The 17,644-nt window shown below is 42.2% G+C and overlaps 1 protein-coding gene across 1 annotated transcript in view; it reads right to left on the reverse strand.

Annotated features, from left to right (window-relative positions):
- sntb2 (syntrophin, beta 2) overlaps positions 1–17,644 on the reverse strand; it is a 90,777-nt gene that overhangs the window by 15,285 nt on the left and 57,848 nt on the right. The window contains exons 4-5 of the mRNA XM_034227078.1: positions 3,196–3,338; positions 2,394–2,590 (exon numbers count right to left, since the gene is read on the reverse strand). Coding sequence (XP_034082969.1) covers positions 2,394–2,590; positions 3,196–3,338 — 340 coding nt within the window. The remainder of the gene's footprint in view (positions 1–2,393; positions 2,591–3,195; positions 3,339–17,644) is intronic.

The raw sequence follows: 17,644 nt of genomic DNA on the forward strand, positions 1-17,644 counted from the left end.
ACCTCCTCTAGGAGGGTCTGGGGCATGCTCCCCCGGGAAGATTATTTTTAAAATATTGAAGTTAAATGCATCAATCTGGTGCACTTTGAGAGCAAAATGAAGAGATCTATGGATAGCCTCAGCATCCATATGAAACAGAACTGTACACAAATGTACTTTTTCTTTATGGATATTTTACTAATCACTCCCCTTTTAAACTGTATTCTTGTGTTACTGTCCTATAGTATTTTATACCCGTTTTTCATGTATTCTCTTATTCTTTAATAACTATAATGATCATATAAAGGTATTCCTCGCAAATACTTGTTTACATAAATGGTGACCAAACCGTTTGAGACCCACTGAGATAAGTTAACCTACACTAAAGTGAACTATCTAAACACTGAGAGAGTCCTTACCTCACTGAGCTGACGTTATAAGATCCTCTCAGTCTGACAGGAGAGGACTCTCCTCCACCTTGGTGTAGAAACAGCTCTTTATATCCGTTAGCATAGCTAGCTAACTCACAAAATGCGCTCGTGCCACACACACACAGAGCCGAGCTTGAATGAAACACAGAGACCCAGAAGTAGGCTACTTCTACTGTACTGTATATCGTATTATTTTCGATGGCTTTACTGTATAATCAGTGTAACAGATTAACAGATCGCCACTGGGCTTTCATCTAAACACACAGCCACGTAATGATAACAAAACAAAGGTCGGGGGTCATTGGTCAAGCAACACACCAATCAGAGAGCAGCAGTGAGCACACCTCAGGCTGTGTTTTATATTTGTATTCTTTATTTCTGATGTATTTCACACAAAACGTTTTCACTTATATGATTTAAAAATTTTAAAAAAACGGCAAAGTGGCAAGGCTTGCCCACCCTGCGTTGGGGGGGCACAGTGACTCATTTGGGGGGGCATGGCCCGCGAATGACCCCCCATGACGCCGACCCTGGTCTGCTTTATGTGCTCCGCACAGTAACCCCGCTGCGAGGCTCCGGCGAACAGTTCATGAGCGTGCTCACTAGCGCACCTCCCCCCCCCCCGTTCATAAAGTCAAGAACCCCTCAAAAGGTACGGTTTATTTCATTTTAAGGAAGTGCGCTTCAAGCAACATCTCCAGGTGCTCCTTTGAGAACCAGGGCAAAAAAGTTATGTGCACCGCTGCTTATAAGTTAGCCAATACTGGAAGGTATCCCAACATGTTTGAATTATACAACAATACAAAGGAGATGTTCCAATGTTCAGCCTGCTATAAGTTATAAATATAAGAGCAACAGCCATGCACGTTTCAAACAACAAGGCAAGGCAAGGGAATGTATTTGTATAGCACAATTCATACAGTAATGCAATTCAAAGTGCTTTACAGGATCAAACAGAGAAAACACAATACATTGAGAAGAAATACAAAACACACAAAATAATTAATTAAAAGACAGAAAACCATGTTTAACAGTTCGAAAATTAGAACATGTTTCCATGGAAGTTGGTTCTGGCCTTAAGGTAAAGTAAACAGATATTGTTCTAAACTGTATTAAAGTAAACAGGTATTATCTTGAACTGTATTGAAGTAAACATGTATTATTTTGGACTGTTTTAAGTAATCCTATATATATAACCTTCTCACTTACACTCAATGACCCAGATACCCTGCTACCCACACATACACCTCCTTCCACCAGCACACACACATATTCTTTTCAAGGTTCTTTCTGGGGCCAATATAATCTCAAGCACCAATATATCTGTGTACAATGTTTGATTGTCTGGGAAGGAATAGTTTGTGTGAAATAGTGAATAGAGTGAAGTCAGGTGGAAGATAAAGATTGACTCCGTCCTTGTTTACTTCCGAAGCTCTCACGCTCTGTTCAGAAGTAAAATACTTTTTCCCAGAACTCTGATTCGCTGTATTGGGCCCGACCCGAAGTGAATCCAACCAGTAAGAACACCTAGGGGAGTGAGCAGCCGACGCAACTCCTCCCCACGGACTCTCTGATTCGCTTAGGAGTAAAATGGGACGGAAGAGCCAGCACAACTCCGCCCCAAATATGTCTACATATACTGTGGTTTATTCATGCAAAATGCCCCCTGTTTCTGACTGGCTGGTCCCGATATCTGTATCGCACGGCAGTAGAGCGGGGAGCCCGGAGTGCTCTGTTACAGGGCACTCTGTATTTCGTATTGTGTTTTTTACCATTAAAATCAGATTATTATTATAACTTTTATGCCGGTGTTTTGAACTTATTTTATTAAATCTGACCAGGCTCATCAAACGGACGGCGCGGAGCGGAGGTGGGCTTTAAACCACCACTACTGTGTTTGCTCCAACAAAGGCGACCAGGATCGATGTCCTCAGGGTATTTCACTGCTGACTCTAAACTGGAATCACTCATGCTCACACTCACCGATGGAGACTTCTTTGATGAGCTCAGCCGCGGCGTGCGCCCCCTGCACGAGGGCTCGCGTCCATGACGACAGGTCCCAGTGGGTCTCCACTCTGAAGATGTGGGACTCGATGCCCCGCCCTGTGCCCGTCCGGGTGGCAAACACCAGGTCTGACCCCTGAGCAGGAGACCCCCGAGCACTGCCAGAGTGAACCAGCCTGAGGGGAGACATGTGTGAGGGCACAGTAACATCTAGCACATGGATTATAGTCAGTGTTAAGCTCCTCTTGCTGTCCATGACACAACACTGACCCGTCTAGTTAGTGCTCTTTCTGAGGACGAGGGGGCATGCACATCATCGAGGTAAACACCAACAACCTTGTTACTGTTTCTTTTCATTTTTGTTCATTATTTATTTTAAAGCATGTTTATAGGTCAGTGAGTCTCTGTACTGTCCAGTATATGGGATACATTGATGTGTGCTATGATTGTATATTGCAGAAGGCTAAAAGAGATTGTGTCGACCTGGAAATCATATAAAAACAAAATTACTGTACCAAACAAGGTATGTTAGAAAGCCCACACCTCTCTGCATCTCAACAATGCTTCATTTAGATATCTAAGATTAACTTAATATTATGCTTACTGCAATATGGCACATGTCCATACATTTTACAATGAATTATGCAACCCGTATTGATACGTTGGAAAATTGTCATATCAAAAATGCATTTTAATATTACTATCTGTACCATGAAGGAATGATTTGATTACAGTTTGAGGACAGTGAACTTTTATCCTTACGGCTCTAGGTGCCCCTCACCTTGTGGCCAGCAGTGGGTGTGTGAGCAGAGGCGTGGACCAGGACTCTCTGCTCCACGGCACCGCCTGAAACAGCAAGATGTCCTTCTCCGTCAGCGCCATGACAACGGGCTTATACTGCTGCCGTCCACCTTCCAGCTGAACCTGAGGGAGAAAGTCAGGAGGAGACAGTCAGGAGGAGACTTCAGTGTTATTATTTATAAATATGTTTTGGACCAGAAGGTGCCTTTATTGAGAGATACAGTGCTGACGGTGGGAGACAAAGGGAAGCACATTGGGATGTTTGGAGAGCTGGATTCAAACCCTTGTACTAGGCAGCGGACACTGGATGTATGTGGGCCACCAGCTTTAACCACTGAGCTGTCTGTTAGCCCAATTGTGATTATTATAATGTTATATTTTAAATGATCATGTAGTGATTATTTAAGAAGATCTAAAACAGACAAAGATGTTTTTTTTCTGTCTGTATTAATCTTATTTGTAGGCAGGGTCATCTATAAAATGCCATAAACCTTAATTCAGAATAGTTTATATTTACACATACTGTATGTTGCCGTAGCTATGTCATACATAGGAAGCGCAGTATTTAGTAAACAATATATTAAAAACTGTGCCTCTTGTGATTTTGACTACAATTTGAATATTGTGCAGCACTATTTAACAATGAACAGTTGAAGTGATGGAAGTTACAGTTGGTGGGCATACTGATAGATATTCCAGTGTACAGGGATATATTGGAGTAGCTCACTGTCACAGTTTGACTTTAATCATTGTTTGTAAAACTAGGGTGGTGTTGGAATGAGTCCTGGCGGAGTGAGTGCAGTGTTGGTGGAGTGGAAGTGAGAGGTGATGACATTAAAATGTATTTATGTGTTTGTTTTAGCACTGTGGTGAGTAGGTGGGCTTTACAGGAAGGAGTGCAATTCAACAGAAACTGGCTTTGGTACTTCCTGTTTGAGCCAAGTCGAGATAAGCATTCACCATGACTCTGAATGGACCCTTCATCAAAGTGAAAGGATAAAATACTCAGTCTTGTTCCTGGATGTGAACTGAGAGCAGCCTTTTCAATGGACATGTTTAAATGTAGGACTAAAGCTAATTCAAGAAAACACACACTTCCTTTGCTGCTGCTGCAGAGCAGAATGCCAGCGTATGTGTGTGAGATGACATATGTCCATTGACTTAGAGTAATGAAATAGATACTGTAGAAATCTCAACTGAAACCCTTGATTTGCTTTCCTTTTCAGAGCAACGTGTGTTTCTGCTCTTCATTTATATAACCTGAAAAATGCCCTGTATTCCCAAAGCAGTTACTGATAAAACAACCCAGTCTCACGGCATTTCACGATTTCCCCCTTTTTTTCGTGTCACACAGAACGATTTTAAAAGCAATGTATTTCTATTGGTAGTGTGTTTCGTGCATGCAACACGTCTTTTTGTCCGGTCGGGTCTTGGAAGACTGGAAGCTGTGTGGTTCATAAAAACATGTTTATACTCAATACCAAGCCACGATTATTGTTTTTATTTTAATTCGTATAATGTCGGACTTTTTTTGCCGTCCGGGAGGAAAATAAATGGGGTTCAGAGCCTCAGAATACTGACATCTGTATTTTTTCAATCTTTTTTTCGGTAACACTTTATATTAAGGTACACAAATCAACCATCAACTAGTTGTTAATTAACATGCATATTAGCAGTATATTGGCTCTTTATTATTCATTATAAAACACTTATTAATGCCTTATTCTACATGACCATATTCTAAGTAATAAGCCATTAGTTGAGAGTTTTTCCTCTATAACCCTCTAATTAGTGCTTATTTATTGCAAGTAAGGAAGTTGTTGTACATGCGTTTTGGTCTTGATATACACTGCTCAATATGGGCCTAATAGCCTAAGGCAGTAGTACCACAAGAATAGTTATTCTCCCATAATAACACTTAACAAATATGATCTATTGTTATGGAACAAGACATGAAACTATAAGTGTTAATTGTGTCTGAATAACTCAAAATTAGGTATTTATATCTTATAATATGTTTTGGGGTATTGCTACCAATAAGCAAGGTGATATTGACCTGTATGTTTCATATTTGCACATTTATATTTTTGTAAAATTTGTACTAAAGGTTAGACAGGAAACCGGGTACAGGAAGTAGGAGAACGTGAACTGAATAGAATGGCAGTAGACCAGTAGACATCCATGAGTATACTGCCACTAATTTTCCCTATGCAGCCTGAAGAGTAAAAGGGTCAAGTCCGTCAGAAAGCAATGACTGTAAGTGTAAGTGTGAGCCTTACACTTATACTGTAAGGATTAGTGTTAGAAATTAAAATCAATGTTTTATGGCAAAATGTAGTTTAAACATACCGTCAGCTTAAATGCTGTTTTATTCTGAAAAACCAGAAGTTCTCGCACAATCTTAATGCCAAGCTTTTATTCTGAAAAACCTTCATCTCCGGTTAGCATTTAGCATGTGGCTAATATTCCTTATCCTACAGAGGTGAGTGTGAATGCACACGGAGTGTTGCACACCGAAACCTACTGATTTTAACACTACAACCAGTGCTTGAATTGGAATGAAAAAGGTGCCAGTACTCTAAAATCAGCAACTTTTTCAAGTCAATTTTATATATACAGCCCACAAACAAGAATTTGGCTACTATAATGCTGGTGGGTTTGTCTCTTTACTACTGTATATTTTAGAAAGGTTCACTGTACTTAACATTTTTTATGATAGGCAGCGGATATGGCTAAAGCTCAGTAAGGTCAATATTAACTGAAAATATAGCAATCAAAGTCTAGATCTTCTGCTGAAGACACATGAAGCAGAGACCTTTCAGGTGAGAGCCCCTCTGGTGGTGTTCAACATTAATGACAAGGAAACAAAGCTCTGGTCAGAAGCATTTTTTATAAAAAGCTTTAACAAAATTAAGTATTTCTGTACATTTTGAATGCAATCTAACTTTCCAACTCAAAAAACGAAAAAGTGCCAAAAGTCTTCTCACATGGCTGAGCTGCTTTGCAATATACTTCACCACTGAAGAATACAAATATGTATAAAGTAAACTATGATGCAATCTAACTTTCCAACTCAGAAAAATGATAAAGAGCATGAACAAAGAACATGTAAAAACAAATGCAAAATTTGCACAATCTAAAATGAGAAACTGTAACTGCAAGTAACAAAGTCTGAGCCATGGTAAAGAGTTACATTGAACACCAAGCTGATCAGATAACTCCCTGGTTGGTCTGAAGTCCTTCTATCTCCAGGATCTGTACAAATCGGCACATTATGCCAAAAGTCTTCTCACTGGGTGAGCTGCTTTGCAATATACTTCACATTGTTAGAAAAGGCTCCAGAAGGCCTTGGGGACATCAGTATCAGGGGCTGGAGCTGGACAGGCTCTTTCATCAGCACTTCTCCTTCCCTTTGCCAGCCAGGACCTCACATACTGTTCGGGATTGAACTGTCCTAGTGATGGTCCATTACATTTAATGAAAACCAGGCTGGACAGTCGGCTGACAGAGAGAGCATTCCTTTTTGCAGTAAGGATATCGTTCATGCAGCTGAATGCCCGCTCACACTCACTAGTGGAGACAGCGATGGTTCGGACTGCTTTCAGTAAAGGCTCCATGGCAGCAGGTGTACGGGATGCCCTGGTTTCCTTGTATTCGCGAAAGCCCTGAACAGTCTCTCTTCTGTCCACTTTCAGCACTTCGCACAAACGTAGCACCTCTACGTCCCCATATTGTACGTCTAACTCCTCTTCAGGCCAACTTCCAGGATGGATAACTTTCATGTCCTGGATTAGCTGATTGTCCCGGGCCTCCCGGCCATGTAATGGGATTTCTCTTGTGCTGACATGAGAGGAGGTTGTGGAAGTCATTCTGTGTCTCAGATTCTCTACCATACTGCGGAAAAACTGACCTGCATGAATCTGTACAAGCCTGCCACGCAGGGCAACACCCTTGAAGGACTTCTCAGCTAGAGCTGTATGAACTGTAGTCATGTGTGGGCCAGGCATGGTGACCATGGATTCAAAAACTCGTATTTCTCGAGTTAAGAGCCTATCTGCTGTAGGCAGTGTCATCTCTCTTTTTTGGAGTTGCCGAGAGAGGTCGCTGAGCTCTGTGAGCGCATCGTACATCAGTCCCAGATTGCTGACAAACGTTGCAGATGTGAGCACATCATCCAGGCCCTTGTACTTTGCTCTGTCTCTGGAATCCCTGCTCGTGTCGTTTGCAGCATTTGTGAAGTGATCATGAAGCACTCGGTAGTTTTCCCAGACTGCTCTGACGCTCCTTTCACTTGAAGCCACCCAGCGGATGGACAAAACACACCCTATCACCAGGAGACGCTGTCCGACTGCTTGCGCACACTGCGCTAACTGCCTCTGATTTTTGGGGGAGGCATGGAACAAGGAATAGAGTTTGTCAAAAAAGATCTGGAAATGATTGAGCCCTGAGACCTCCTTGACCACATCCCCAACTGCCAGCTCTAGACGATGATTGGAGCAGTGCCACACAAACAGGCTTGGGAATTACTACACAACTGGGTAGCAACGCCTGTTCTCTTCCCTAGCATGACTGAAGCCCCATCACATGCAAAAGAAACGAAACACTGACCTAAAAAGTCCTCGTTAAAATCTCTTCCAAGACACTCCATTAACGCCTTTGTGATGTCATCAGCCGTTGTTCCATCCAACTCGATCAGCTCCCAAAAAAACGTTTCGGGCTCAGCATCAGCTAATGCTGAGCGTAGACACACAACAAGCACCGTTTTACCACTAATAGTGGTAGATTCATCGACCAAAACACAGAGTTTTCTTTGGTTTTCTGTAATGTCTTTTGCCATTTTTTTCTTCAGCTCATGAGCTATGTGGTCGATGATTTCGCCACAGGTTTTATTGGAGTGCAAAACCCTGCCCATGTTCAGCCCATTCAGTTTCTGTACATTCAAATCAATTGGCATGTCTGTGAATGGCCGGCTATGTTTGCCAATTTTATATGCCGTTCGAAAAACTCTGATAGTGGTGTCTAATTCAGATGTATGCATAGACTGCACTTGATGTTGAATAGTTTCACGTGAAGCAGATGTAAGGATGTCAGCAGCTTTTACATGGGCTTGTGATTCTTTATGTTCTTTGATTTTTTTTCTCAGGCTAGCTTGTTGTTTGCCCTTGTCAACACCGAAATGAGACACTGCACACTCACCCCATTCAGTTGACAGTTTCAGTCCTTGTCCAGTGTGTATTCCCAAAGATTTGACATCTCTGCATATCCGACATCCTAGCTTCTTATCTTTAAGAAGGAGCCATGCATTGGTCTTGCAAAAATATTGCACCTGGTCCGTTGTCCAGCAGTCAGGTGCATCGCTTTGCCCGGTGTTGGTGGTGGCAGTTGCGCCAGCAGCAGCTAACGTTAGAGGCTCTGGAGGAGGCGGTGGAGCTAGTGCTAATGCTAATGCACTAGAACTTGGAGCAGGAGGATCAACCAAAGAAAGCTCCCCATCAGACACAATTTCCAACACAGGCACAGCATTCTCTGTATTTGAAGTTTCTTCCGGCGACAACCGCTGTCTTTTTGCACTTTTATTAATCCATGCTAACATTTTAGAAATGCTAATTTGTGACGTGACTTGCTTTCCTTCTCTCGGGGGCGTGCCTGCTCTGTTCTATCACTCTACATAGCCACCCACTGGGTGGGAGTTGCACTGCATAAACACAACACACGTGCATCTAGGTATGTAAATTGTAAAGCATTAAAACATGGTTTTACTAACAGTTTTCAGTATGTTGTTACTTCGGCATTATTATTATTATTTTGAAACGTGTATTACTATTAAATCACGGTCAAATAGGTTAATTTTGACATAGTCGTTTCCACCACAGTATTTACATGGAGAAGATAAGCCCCGCCCCCTCTCCAGCACGTTCTGTTTGAATGACAGGAGTAAACAGCTGACAGCCGCTGTGAAACTCCAGCGGTTAGAGCGATGAGAATGTCCGTTCGGCACCTCATGACGCATCTACTGAGTACCGGGCGGCTGTATATATATATATGGATGTATAATAAGAACGGCGGGAGAGTGTTGAGTACTGGCACAGTGCATGAGTACCGGAGTACCGCCAGCATGCCGGTACTGAGCAAGAAGTGCCGGTACTCCATGGGTCAGAACCAGAAGTGCCGGTACTGCGTACCGGTGAGTACCGGCCCAATTCCAGCACTGACTACAACTATAGACGTCGAGATATTATTATTGCTGAATATTAAATGAAGGTACAGTTTATTTTAATACGTTTTGTTTACAGATGTGGGTAGCATATGACAACATCCGGAACTACCGTAAATGATAACTGCCGTGAAGTATTTCCAGTATTATTAAAGTAACAAATTACAGCCGTTAAAATGCAATAAATGAAAAGTCATGAAAGAGAATATGAGGAGAAAAGGCGTGTTTAGTTATGAATTGAATGTACAATGGCTGAGTCCTCTGTTATGCGCAACAACGGACATTGAAGACGAGTGGAGGGCCGGTGTCGGTACCATATGTGTTCGGGGTACCATATGTGTTCGGGGTCCTCTTACCAATGACGTCACGCATTGTGATTGCTGTACGGTAATTTATCCAGGGGTGCTCGGGGGCAAATCACATCTACATATCAAGACGAAGCGAATGGAAGTACTCCCATACTCCTAGCGTGTGCAAATGTTTGTGAAAAACGTGTGCAAAGTCTCCGAAAACGGAGCAGTGGCTGTACGTAGTGATGGCAAAATGAAGCTTTGAATGAAGCGTCGAACCACTTGGACAATTGTGTCGGAAATAGGTTCATTTCTCGAAGCTTCAGTTACAGCGACCTCTCCTGGCGAAGTGCAAGGCTGCAGTGGGTTTAACGTATCTTTGCCTTGAAAAATATTCGATGCACACACACACAATGACTGAATATCATGTTCTGTTTGCAATTAAAGATTGATAATTGTGTGTATTGGGTTATTGAGAAGAGACTAGAGAGTGCTAGACATGTTTTTGGGCGGAGAGGGCCTTTTATCAGTTAGGCTATTCAAGTTGAAAAGCAATGATTAAAATACGTCTATTCCGGGATTTGAACCAGCTGCGCGGAGGACATCGCCGCATTCGGGCCGCCGGCTCTACCCACTGGACTATCTATTCCTTGAAATATTTAACTGTTTTCATATTACTGATAATTGTCTTTTTGTTCACAACTTCTCCACATTTCGAAGTGTTTCCCGAGCCAGAACGACCTATCTTACTTCCTGGCTTGCTCTATAATGATATCAAATGCAATAACAACAACAACTCAACAGCAACAACGCAAACTACGACAACAACCCACACATTGTGCATTGTTTAGAGCGGTCATAAAGTGTTGAAGCACTCAAGTTTGAAACTGTTTCAACCTGTCAGAATCGAGACGAGGCAGAGCATTGAATCGCGTGAATGGACCGTGAACCAGTCAAGTGATTCATTCAGGAAATGAAGCAGTTGCTGCTTCGGACGTCACATGTCACGTGATTTAAAGCAGTTGCCGCTTCGGACGTCATATGTCACGTGATTTGAAGCAAACTTCGAAGCACTGCTTCTATGGAATAGGAAGTCCAGGGTTGAAGCTCCGTTCGAAGCTTCAGTGTCAAACTGCCATCACTAGCTGTACGGCATTGGTTGTACGGCAACTCAAGAGGACCATCATACACGGTCAAATTCCGAACATTTAAACATAGCCTACACTTCATTCTTTACTTTGTCCGTTATTATATGTAGAAGATATTACTTTTTTCTCCGTCATGTTGTTTCCATAGCAACAACTTCAAACAGGAAGTTAACCTAAATTACATTTAAGACACTGCAACGAAAGTAACAAAAACAATGTAAAATCCTTTTCCGTTTCACAGAACACAAATTGTGTTATTTACATAGTTATGTTTACACTGTCGATTGTTATTTTTGGGGGACACACGACACATCAAATCACATCTACAGACCAAGACGAAGCGAATGGAAGTATTCCCATACTCCTAGCGTGTGAAAATGTTTGTGAAAAACGTGTGCAAAGTCTCCAAAAACGGAGCAGTGGCTGCGATGCTAGCTTTGCAGCTAGCGGTTAGCATTTGCAATGGAAATATACATCGAAACATCATGTTTCAGTAAAAACAAGGCCCCACTGATCATCTACTCTCTTAGACGATTCCAGGGATTTCTGACTTGAGTTTCTAGCACCAGGAAAAGTGGACAAAAGTGCCCCAGATCACCCTCTTAATTTACCCAGGGCCTAGTGCTTGGCTTTGGGCATGAAAATTCAGGAAACTCCCCTGAGTATTTTATTACATATCTCAACTTTGGAGAGGAGTTGGGGGACAAACGACACATCAAATCACATTTCCACATCAAGCCGAAGCTAATTAGAATATTCTTGACTGCCTAGCCTGCGGGGAAATCGCAAAATCACAATGCGTGACGTCATTGACGTTGTGACGTCATTGGTAAGAGCAGTGTTGCCAACTTGGCGGTTTTCTCGTTCAATTTGGCGGCTTTCCAAACCCTCCGGCTACTTATTTGTGTCAAAAGCGACTAACGACTAATCTAACGATTTATAATGGTGTTATTAGCGACTTTTCTGGTGTTTGGAGACTCACGTATTGTTCTGCAGTTAACGAGCCGCGGGTGCTGCCGTGAGCCCCGCCTCCCTCCCATAGCACTCACAGGCGCTCAGACTGACAGTTGCCTGGCCGCAGCAGAGCTGCTCTGCAGTCAGAGCAGAGAGGAGACAACCACACTCCCCCGCGTCGAGACTGCAAATGAATTGCGCATGCGCCAACTGCCAAGCCGTCCTGGTTTTGAGCGGGATTTAAATGTAAAATGTAAATGTTTCTTCACTCACTTTCACACTATAATAAATAACTGCCTTTGCTTTGCTTTGACTCACACAGCATCAGTCACTCAATCACCTCGTCCACTGTGTGTGTGCCTCTCTGTGACAAGCTAAACATCTCTGTGACAAGCTAAACATCATGATGCTTTCCTGGAGAAGTCCAGAATTTGATCCTTGAAGGGTTGGGAACGTTTTTTGTACTCCCCTCTACCATGCTCTCTCCTACAGCCGCCATTACATGATATGCAAATTAGGCGAAGACGTCATTTAGCGACTTCTGGCGACTTTCCGGACAGCCAATAGCTACTTTCCTTACTATGGAGTTGGCAACACTGGGTAAGAGACGGACCCCGAAGACATATGGTACCCCGAACACATATGTTACCGACACCACGAACACATATGGTACCGACACCGGCCCCCAGCAGCGCCAACCGGCACACGAGGAGGAGCCATCGGAGGATACTTAAGGAGCTGATGTGCATGTTTCTCGCGCGCTCTTTGACTCTCGAGACCCGAGAACACAGCTGTTTTCTCTCTGAACCATATCTCTGCTTGTAACATTACCGCGCCATTTTAATTAAAGTACCCATTTGAACCTTATGCGAGAGACTCCATTGGTCTCATTTATCCTAAGCTTCTCTCCTGGACACGAGAATAACGAACAAAGCTAATATTAGTAACATGTATTGTGTTTATGTGATGACATGTGGAGATGTCAATGAGAAAATGCGTTAGCATTCGCGCTAGCATTTGCGTTAGCATTCGCGCTAGCGTTAGCATACACGGTATCGTTAGCATACATGCTATCGTTAGCCATACTAGCCTGTATACATGCTTATTGTACAGCTAGCATTAGCTATATTTACCTTGTTTACACTTAGCGGTCCTATGTGTTAATCTGTGTGTGTTACACTTGCATGTATGAGACCATTAAGTGCCTTGCAACTTCGTTTTGTATAGTTTCACTCCGTTTGAATGTCAGTGGACTGCAAATAAGTCAATAAAGGAGCATGGCTGCTCATTCGCTGGCTCTCAAAAGAGTTTGGCTGGCTGTTTAATCTATGTTGTTCACACTGAGACAGTACAACACAGAGAGAGAACAGTACACCTATTGTGTAAGAACCAAGTGGCAAACTCTGGGGAACAGCCGGGATGCCAATACGGAAGTGCCACACACTGCAGTTCATACATGGTCCGCTAGGGACTGGCTGCAGAAAGGAGCAATTTCCATAGACCCCCATGTTAAAATGCCCAACTTTACAGCAGAAAAAAACATGTTTCTACCCATGGATGCAATAAATATTATTATCGATATAGTTGGATTCCACCTTCATGATTATGAATCTGTGAGTGAATTGTTTTCTAACACGACCCTTGTATTTATATTAGGTCTTGCTAACAGCAACTTGTCCACTCTGCTAGGCTACAACCATAGAGGCTACAACGTTAGTTAGTCATAGTACTGCACTTGACCCTTTAGCTTTAGCTGTGTTCGTGGTGATTGTGCCTTTTAGGGAATATTGTTACAAATACCAGACAATTAAAATGTCGTGCTGTGTGCTTGAATGTACTAACAGAACTTCCAAAAAGTCTAAAATGATAATATTATACATGTTAACCCGTTCGCAGGTGTTTGTGTGCTTGGTAGCTTAGCTTGTTACTTATTAGCCAGCTAAGGACGTAACCCTTTATGCATACATATTAGGGCTGTCAAGTTAACGCAAAAAATTATTAACGCCACTAATTATTTTAACGCGATTAACGCATGTATATTTTTTTTCCTCGGCCGCCCCGTAGTTTCAGAGCGCATCGAGTTTAAAATACCATCTACAAGCTGATGCTACAGCCCCGCTCCTGCTGCCCGCTTGTGGCAGACCACACTTCCACGCTCACCGGCAGGCACCGACTGGCTATTGGGAGGACCGGGAGGGTGTATGTATGTGTGGCCCGAGCGAGCGAGAGAGAGACCTTACGTGCATTGTTGTTGTTAGCATCTGGTGCTAGCTAGCTGCGCTAACGGATATAAGGAGCTGTTTAAATGAAAACAGAGGAGCGACATTTCGCCACAACTGCGCCGAGCACTTGACTTTATGCAGGAAGCCAGACAGTGGGACATTGTACGAAAAGTCAGCACACTCAGCACGGATAGTGCGCGCAACATGATCGCAGCGTCCAGGCAGCTCCTGTTCGAGCATATGCCTTGAGTTGCACATAGCTCCAACGATCCATCACACACACACGCACACACACACACACACACACACAACACACACACACACACACAACACCACACACACACACACACACACACACACACACACACACACACACACACACACACACACACACACACACACACACACACCATTTGTATTGTATTATTGTATGAGAGGTTCCAGGTTGAATTGAGGCGAATATTTGTAATGTTCAGAGGTTGTTATGTTTAATATTCATGAGAATATTGTCATTGTTCAAATGATAATAAACATTAGCATAAAGCATATTTGTCCACTCATATGTTGATAAGAGTATTAAAAACTTGAAAAATATTCCTCTAAGGTACATTTAGAACAGATCAAAAATGTGCGATTAATTTGCGATTAACTATGGACAATCATGCGATTAATCGCGATTAAATATTTTAATCGACTGACAGCCCTAATACATATACATTTTAGTTTATGATTCAGCCTTGGGTAAGACTTTTATAGTCTATGGCTATGACGCCCATAATGCTAAACGGGAGCAAATGTTAATAGGGGACCCAATTATCCCAGTGGTGGCCGCCGGAGCTAACGGAGCCGCAGGGGGCTAGCTCCAGCCGGCGTCCCGGAGCTAGCCCACTGCGGCTCCGTTAGGTCCGGGCGGTGGAGTCCGTCGTTATAACTGGAGATCAAGGAATGCAGCGAAACGCAGACTTGGTTCGCCTGCTGTAGTATTAGCTAAATCAATTATGTTGAACAAGGCTTATTAAGCTGAACATCGCCACAATTGTTCTGCTATGTATCGGTACTTATTTTCTTAACGTGTGAATGACAAGCATTAAGAATAACAAAATATAGCTAATTCTCTTGCAGATTGTCTCATTTGATTATGAATGTAACGTTTATATAGGGGAACTACACTGTTAGCAGTAACTTGGTATGCATGTATTTCATGTTCGCTTAGCTTCTTAGCCTGAGCTAGCTCTGTTTACTTCCAGTTCGGAGGCAACAGGTCCCGCCTCGGCTCCGCCTCTTTGCCCTTATTTGGAGCAGGCGGTATTAGACTCTGACGTTGCTGTCAAGCCGTTAGTGGCCGACTCCGCCTACTATGGGCTTCTCGGCAACTCGAATCCTATGGGTGACGTCACGGACACTACGTCCATTTATATATACAGTCTATGGTAAGAACATACAGGCAGGTCACACAGTATGATCACAAATACATAAACTCTGTTAAAAATCTGTTTTTATTCAAAAGTACAGGCTGCATATGTGTTCTCAGCCTTGGAGAAACTTGACATGTTTTGGAACCTCTCTTTAGTGGTTCATTAATAAAACAGATATTTCAACGTGTGCCTACTTTGTTCATGTGCTGTTGAGTTTAATTTCAGTAGTTGTGTGCTATAATGTATTTACTTAGTGTGAAGAGGAGGCAATTTTAGAATAGGGAACCTGTTCAGGTCAATTAGAGTCAAACTACTAGCTTATTGGTTATGAACAATACTTCACTTTAGAATAGGGAACACATTCTTAGATAAATACCTAATTAGAGTCAAACTAATAGCTTATTGGTTATGAACAAGACTTCACTTTAAAATAGGGAACATGTTCTTAGATATAAATAGCTAATTTTAAGTTGTTTAGACTTAATTAACACTTGTAGTTTCATGTCTTGTCCCATAAGAATAGATTATATTTGTTAAGTGTTATTATGGGAGAATTACTATTCTTGCCTTATTAGGCCCATATTGGGCAGCGCATATTAAGACCAAAACTCATGTACAATAAGTTCCTTACTTGCAACAAATAAGCACTAATTAGAGGGTTATTGAGGAAAAACTCTCAACTAATGGCTTATTACTTGTAGAATATGGTCATGTAGAATAAGGCATTAATAAGTGTTTTATAATGACTAATAAAGAGCCAATATACTGCTAATATGCATGTTAATTAACAACTAGTTGATGGTTAATGTGTGTACCTTAATATAAAGTGTTACCGAAAAAAAGATTTAAAAAATACAGATTTCAGTATTCTGAGGCTCTGAGACACATTTCTTTCCGTTGCGGACGGCAAAAAAAGTCCGACATTATACGAATTAAAATAAAAACAATAATCGTGGCTTGATATTGAGTAAGAACATGTTTTTATCAACCACACAGCTCTTCCAAGACCCGACCGGACAAAAAGACGTGTTGCAGGCACGAAACACTCTACCAATAGAAATACATTGCTTTTAAAATCGTTCTGTGTGACACAAAAAAAAGATTAAATGTTGTGACTATAACACGAAATGCCGTGAGACTGGGTTGGATAAAATACTTTAGTGTGATTACTTTGACCGAATGTTCGAGGATATATGAATTACTTTGATAAGTATTAAATCTTAAAAATGCATGTCACAAAGCATCTATTTGAGTAGATATTAGAGAAAAAAGTAAAGGTGTGGTTTTAGTAACATCTATGTGTTGGATCCAGGGTGGGAATTTCACGACGGCCACGACGGCCATGGCCGTCGTTGCCCCGCACTTTGGCCGTGATGCCCTGTGAAAAAAAATGCAATTCACGGCCAAAGTGGCCTTGGTGCCCCTGTCAAAAGTTCCAGTGTAAACAACGCTAGTAAAGTCATATTAGTGCGCGCAGTAGGATAGTCCCGTGCCTGTGGATCAGAGCGATTGCTCTGCTGTGATTGTTCAGTCAGAAATGCCTGTAGGGGCCCTGACAGCCTCCTCCTCAGCCGCGGGAGCAAGACAAGCACAGGTAAGCAAGCGGACCAAGCTGTTTTGATATGATTTAACTGAAGTATGTGGTAGTATTTGAAAGGACTTAACATTTACGTGTTTATAGAAAGTACTATTGATAGGTAATTACCATTGTATTAGCCTATTTAAAGTCGACTCGTTACATTTTGTCATGAAAACTAGCGATAGCTAGCTAGTTTGGATAGCGCTAACGTCTTCCCTTCAAGGGGTCTACATCTAGTGTTGCTTCTACAAGCTAGCAGATAGCTGTCACCTTTGAATCTAGTATTTTTCTTGCTAAGCGGTTTTGATATAATACATGACTGACTTATGTGGTTTATGGCTGAACTTAACGTATACGTTAAAGAAACACTATTGCTATTCAGCCATTTGTAAAACGACTGGTGTTGACGTTAGTGCTACACTTTTCAGTCATGTTGATTGACCAGCGTAATTTAACCAAACGGCCTTTGTGCCCTGTCATGTGGCCTTTGTGCCCTTGAAAAAAATGTGAACGGGAAGGCCAAATGGCCTTGCCCCTAAAATGACGAAATTCCAAGCCTGGTTGGATCTACAGTTTTTTTTATGTTCAACATTTCAAACAGCTGTAG

The sequence above is a fragment of the Gymnodraco acuticeps genome, unplaced genomic scaffold (genome assembly GCF_902827175.1).
Source record: "Gymnodraco acuticeps unplaced genomic scaffold, fGymAcu1.1, whole genome shotgun sequence".
NCBI lineage: Eukaryota > Metazoa > Chordata > Actinopteri > Perciformes > Bathydraconidae > Gymnodraco > Gymnodraco acuticeps.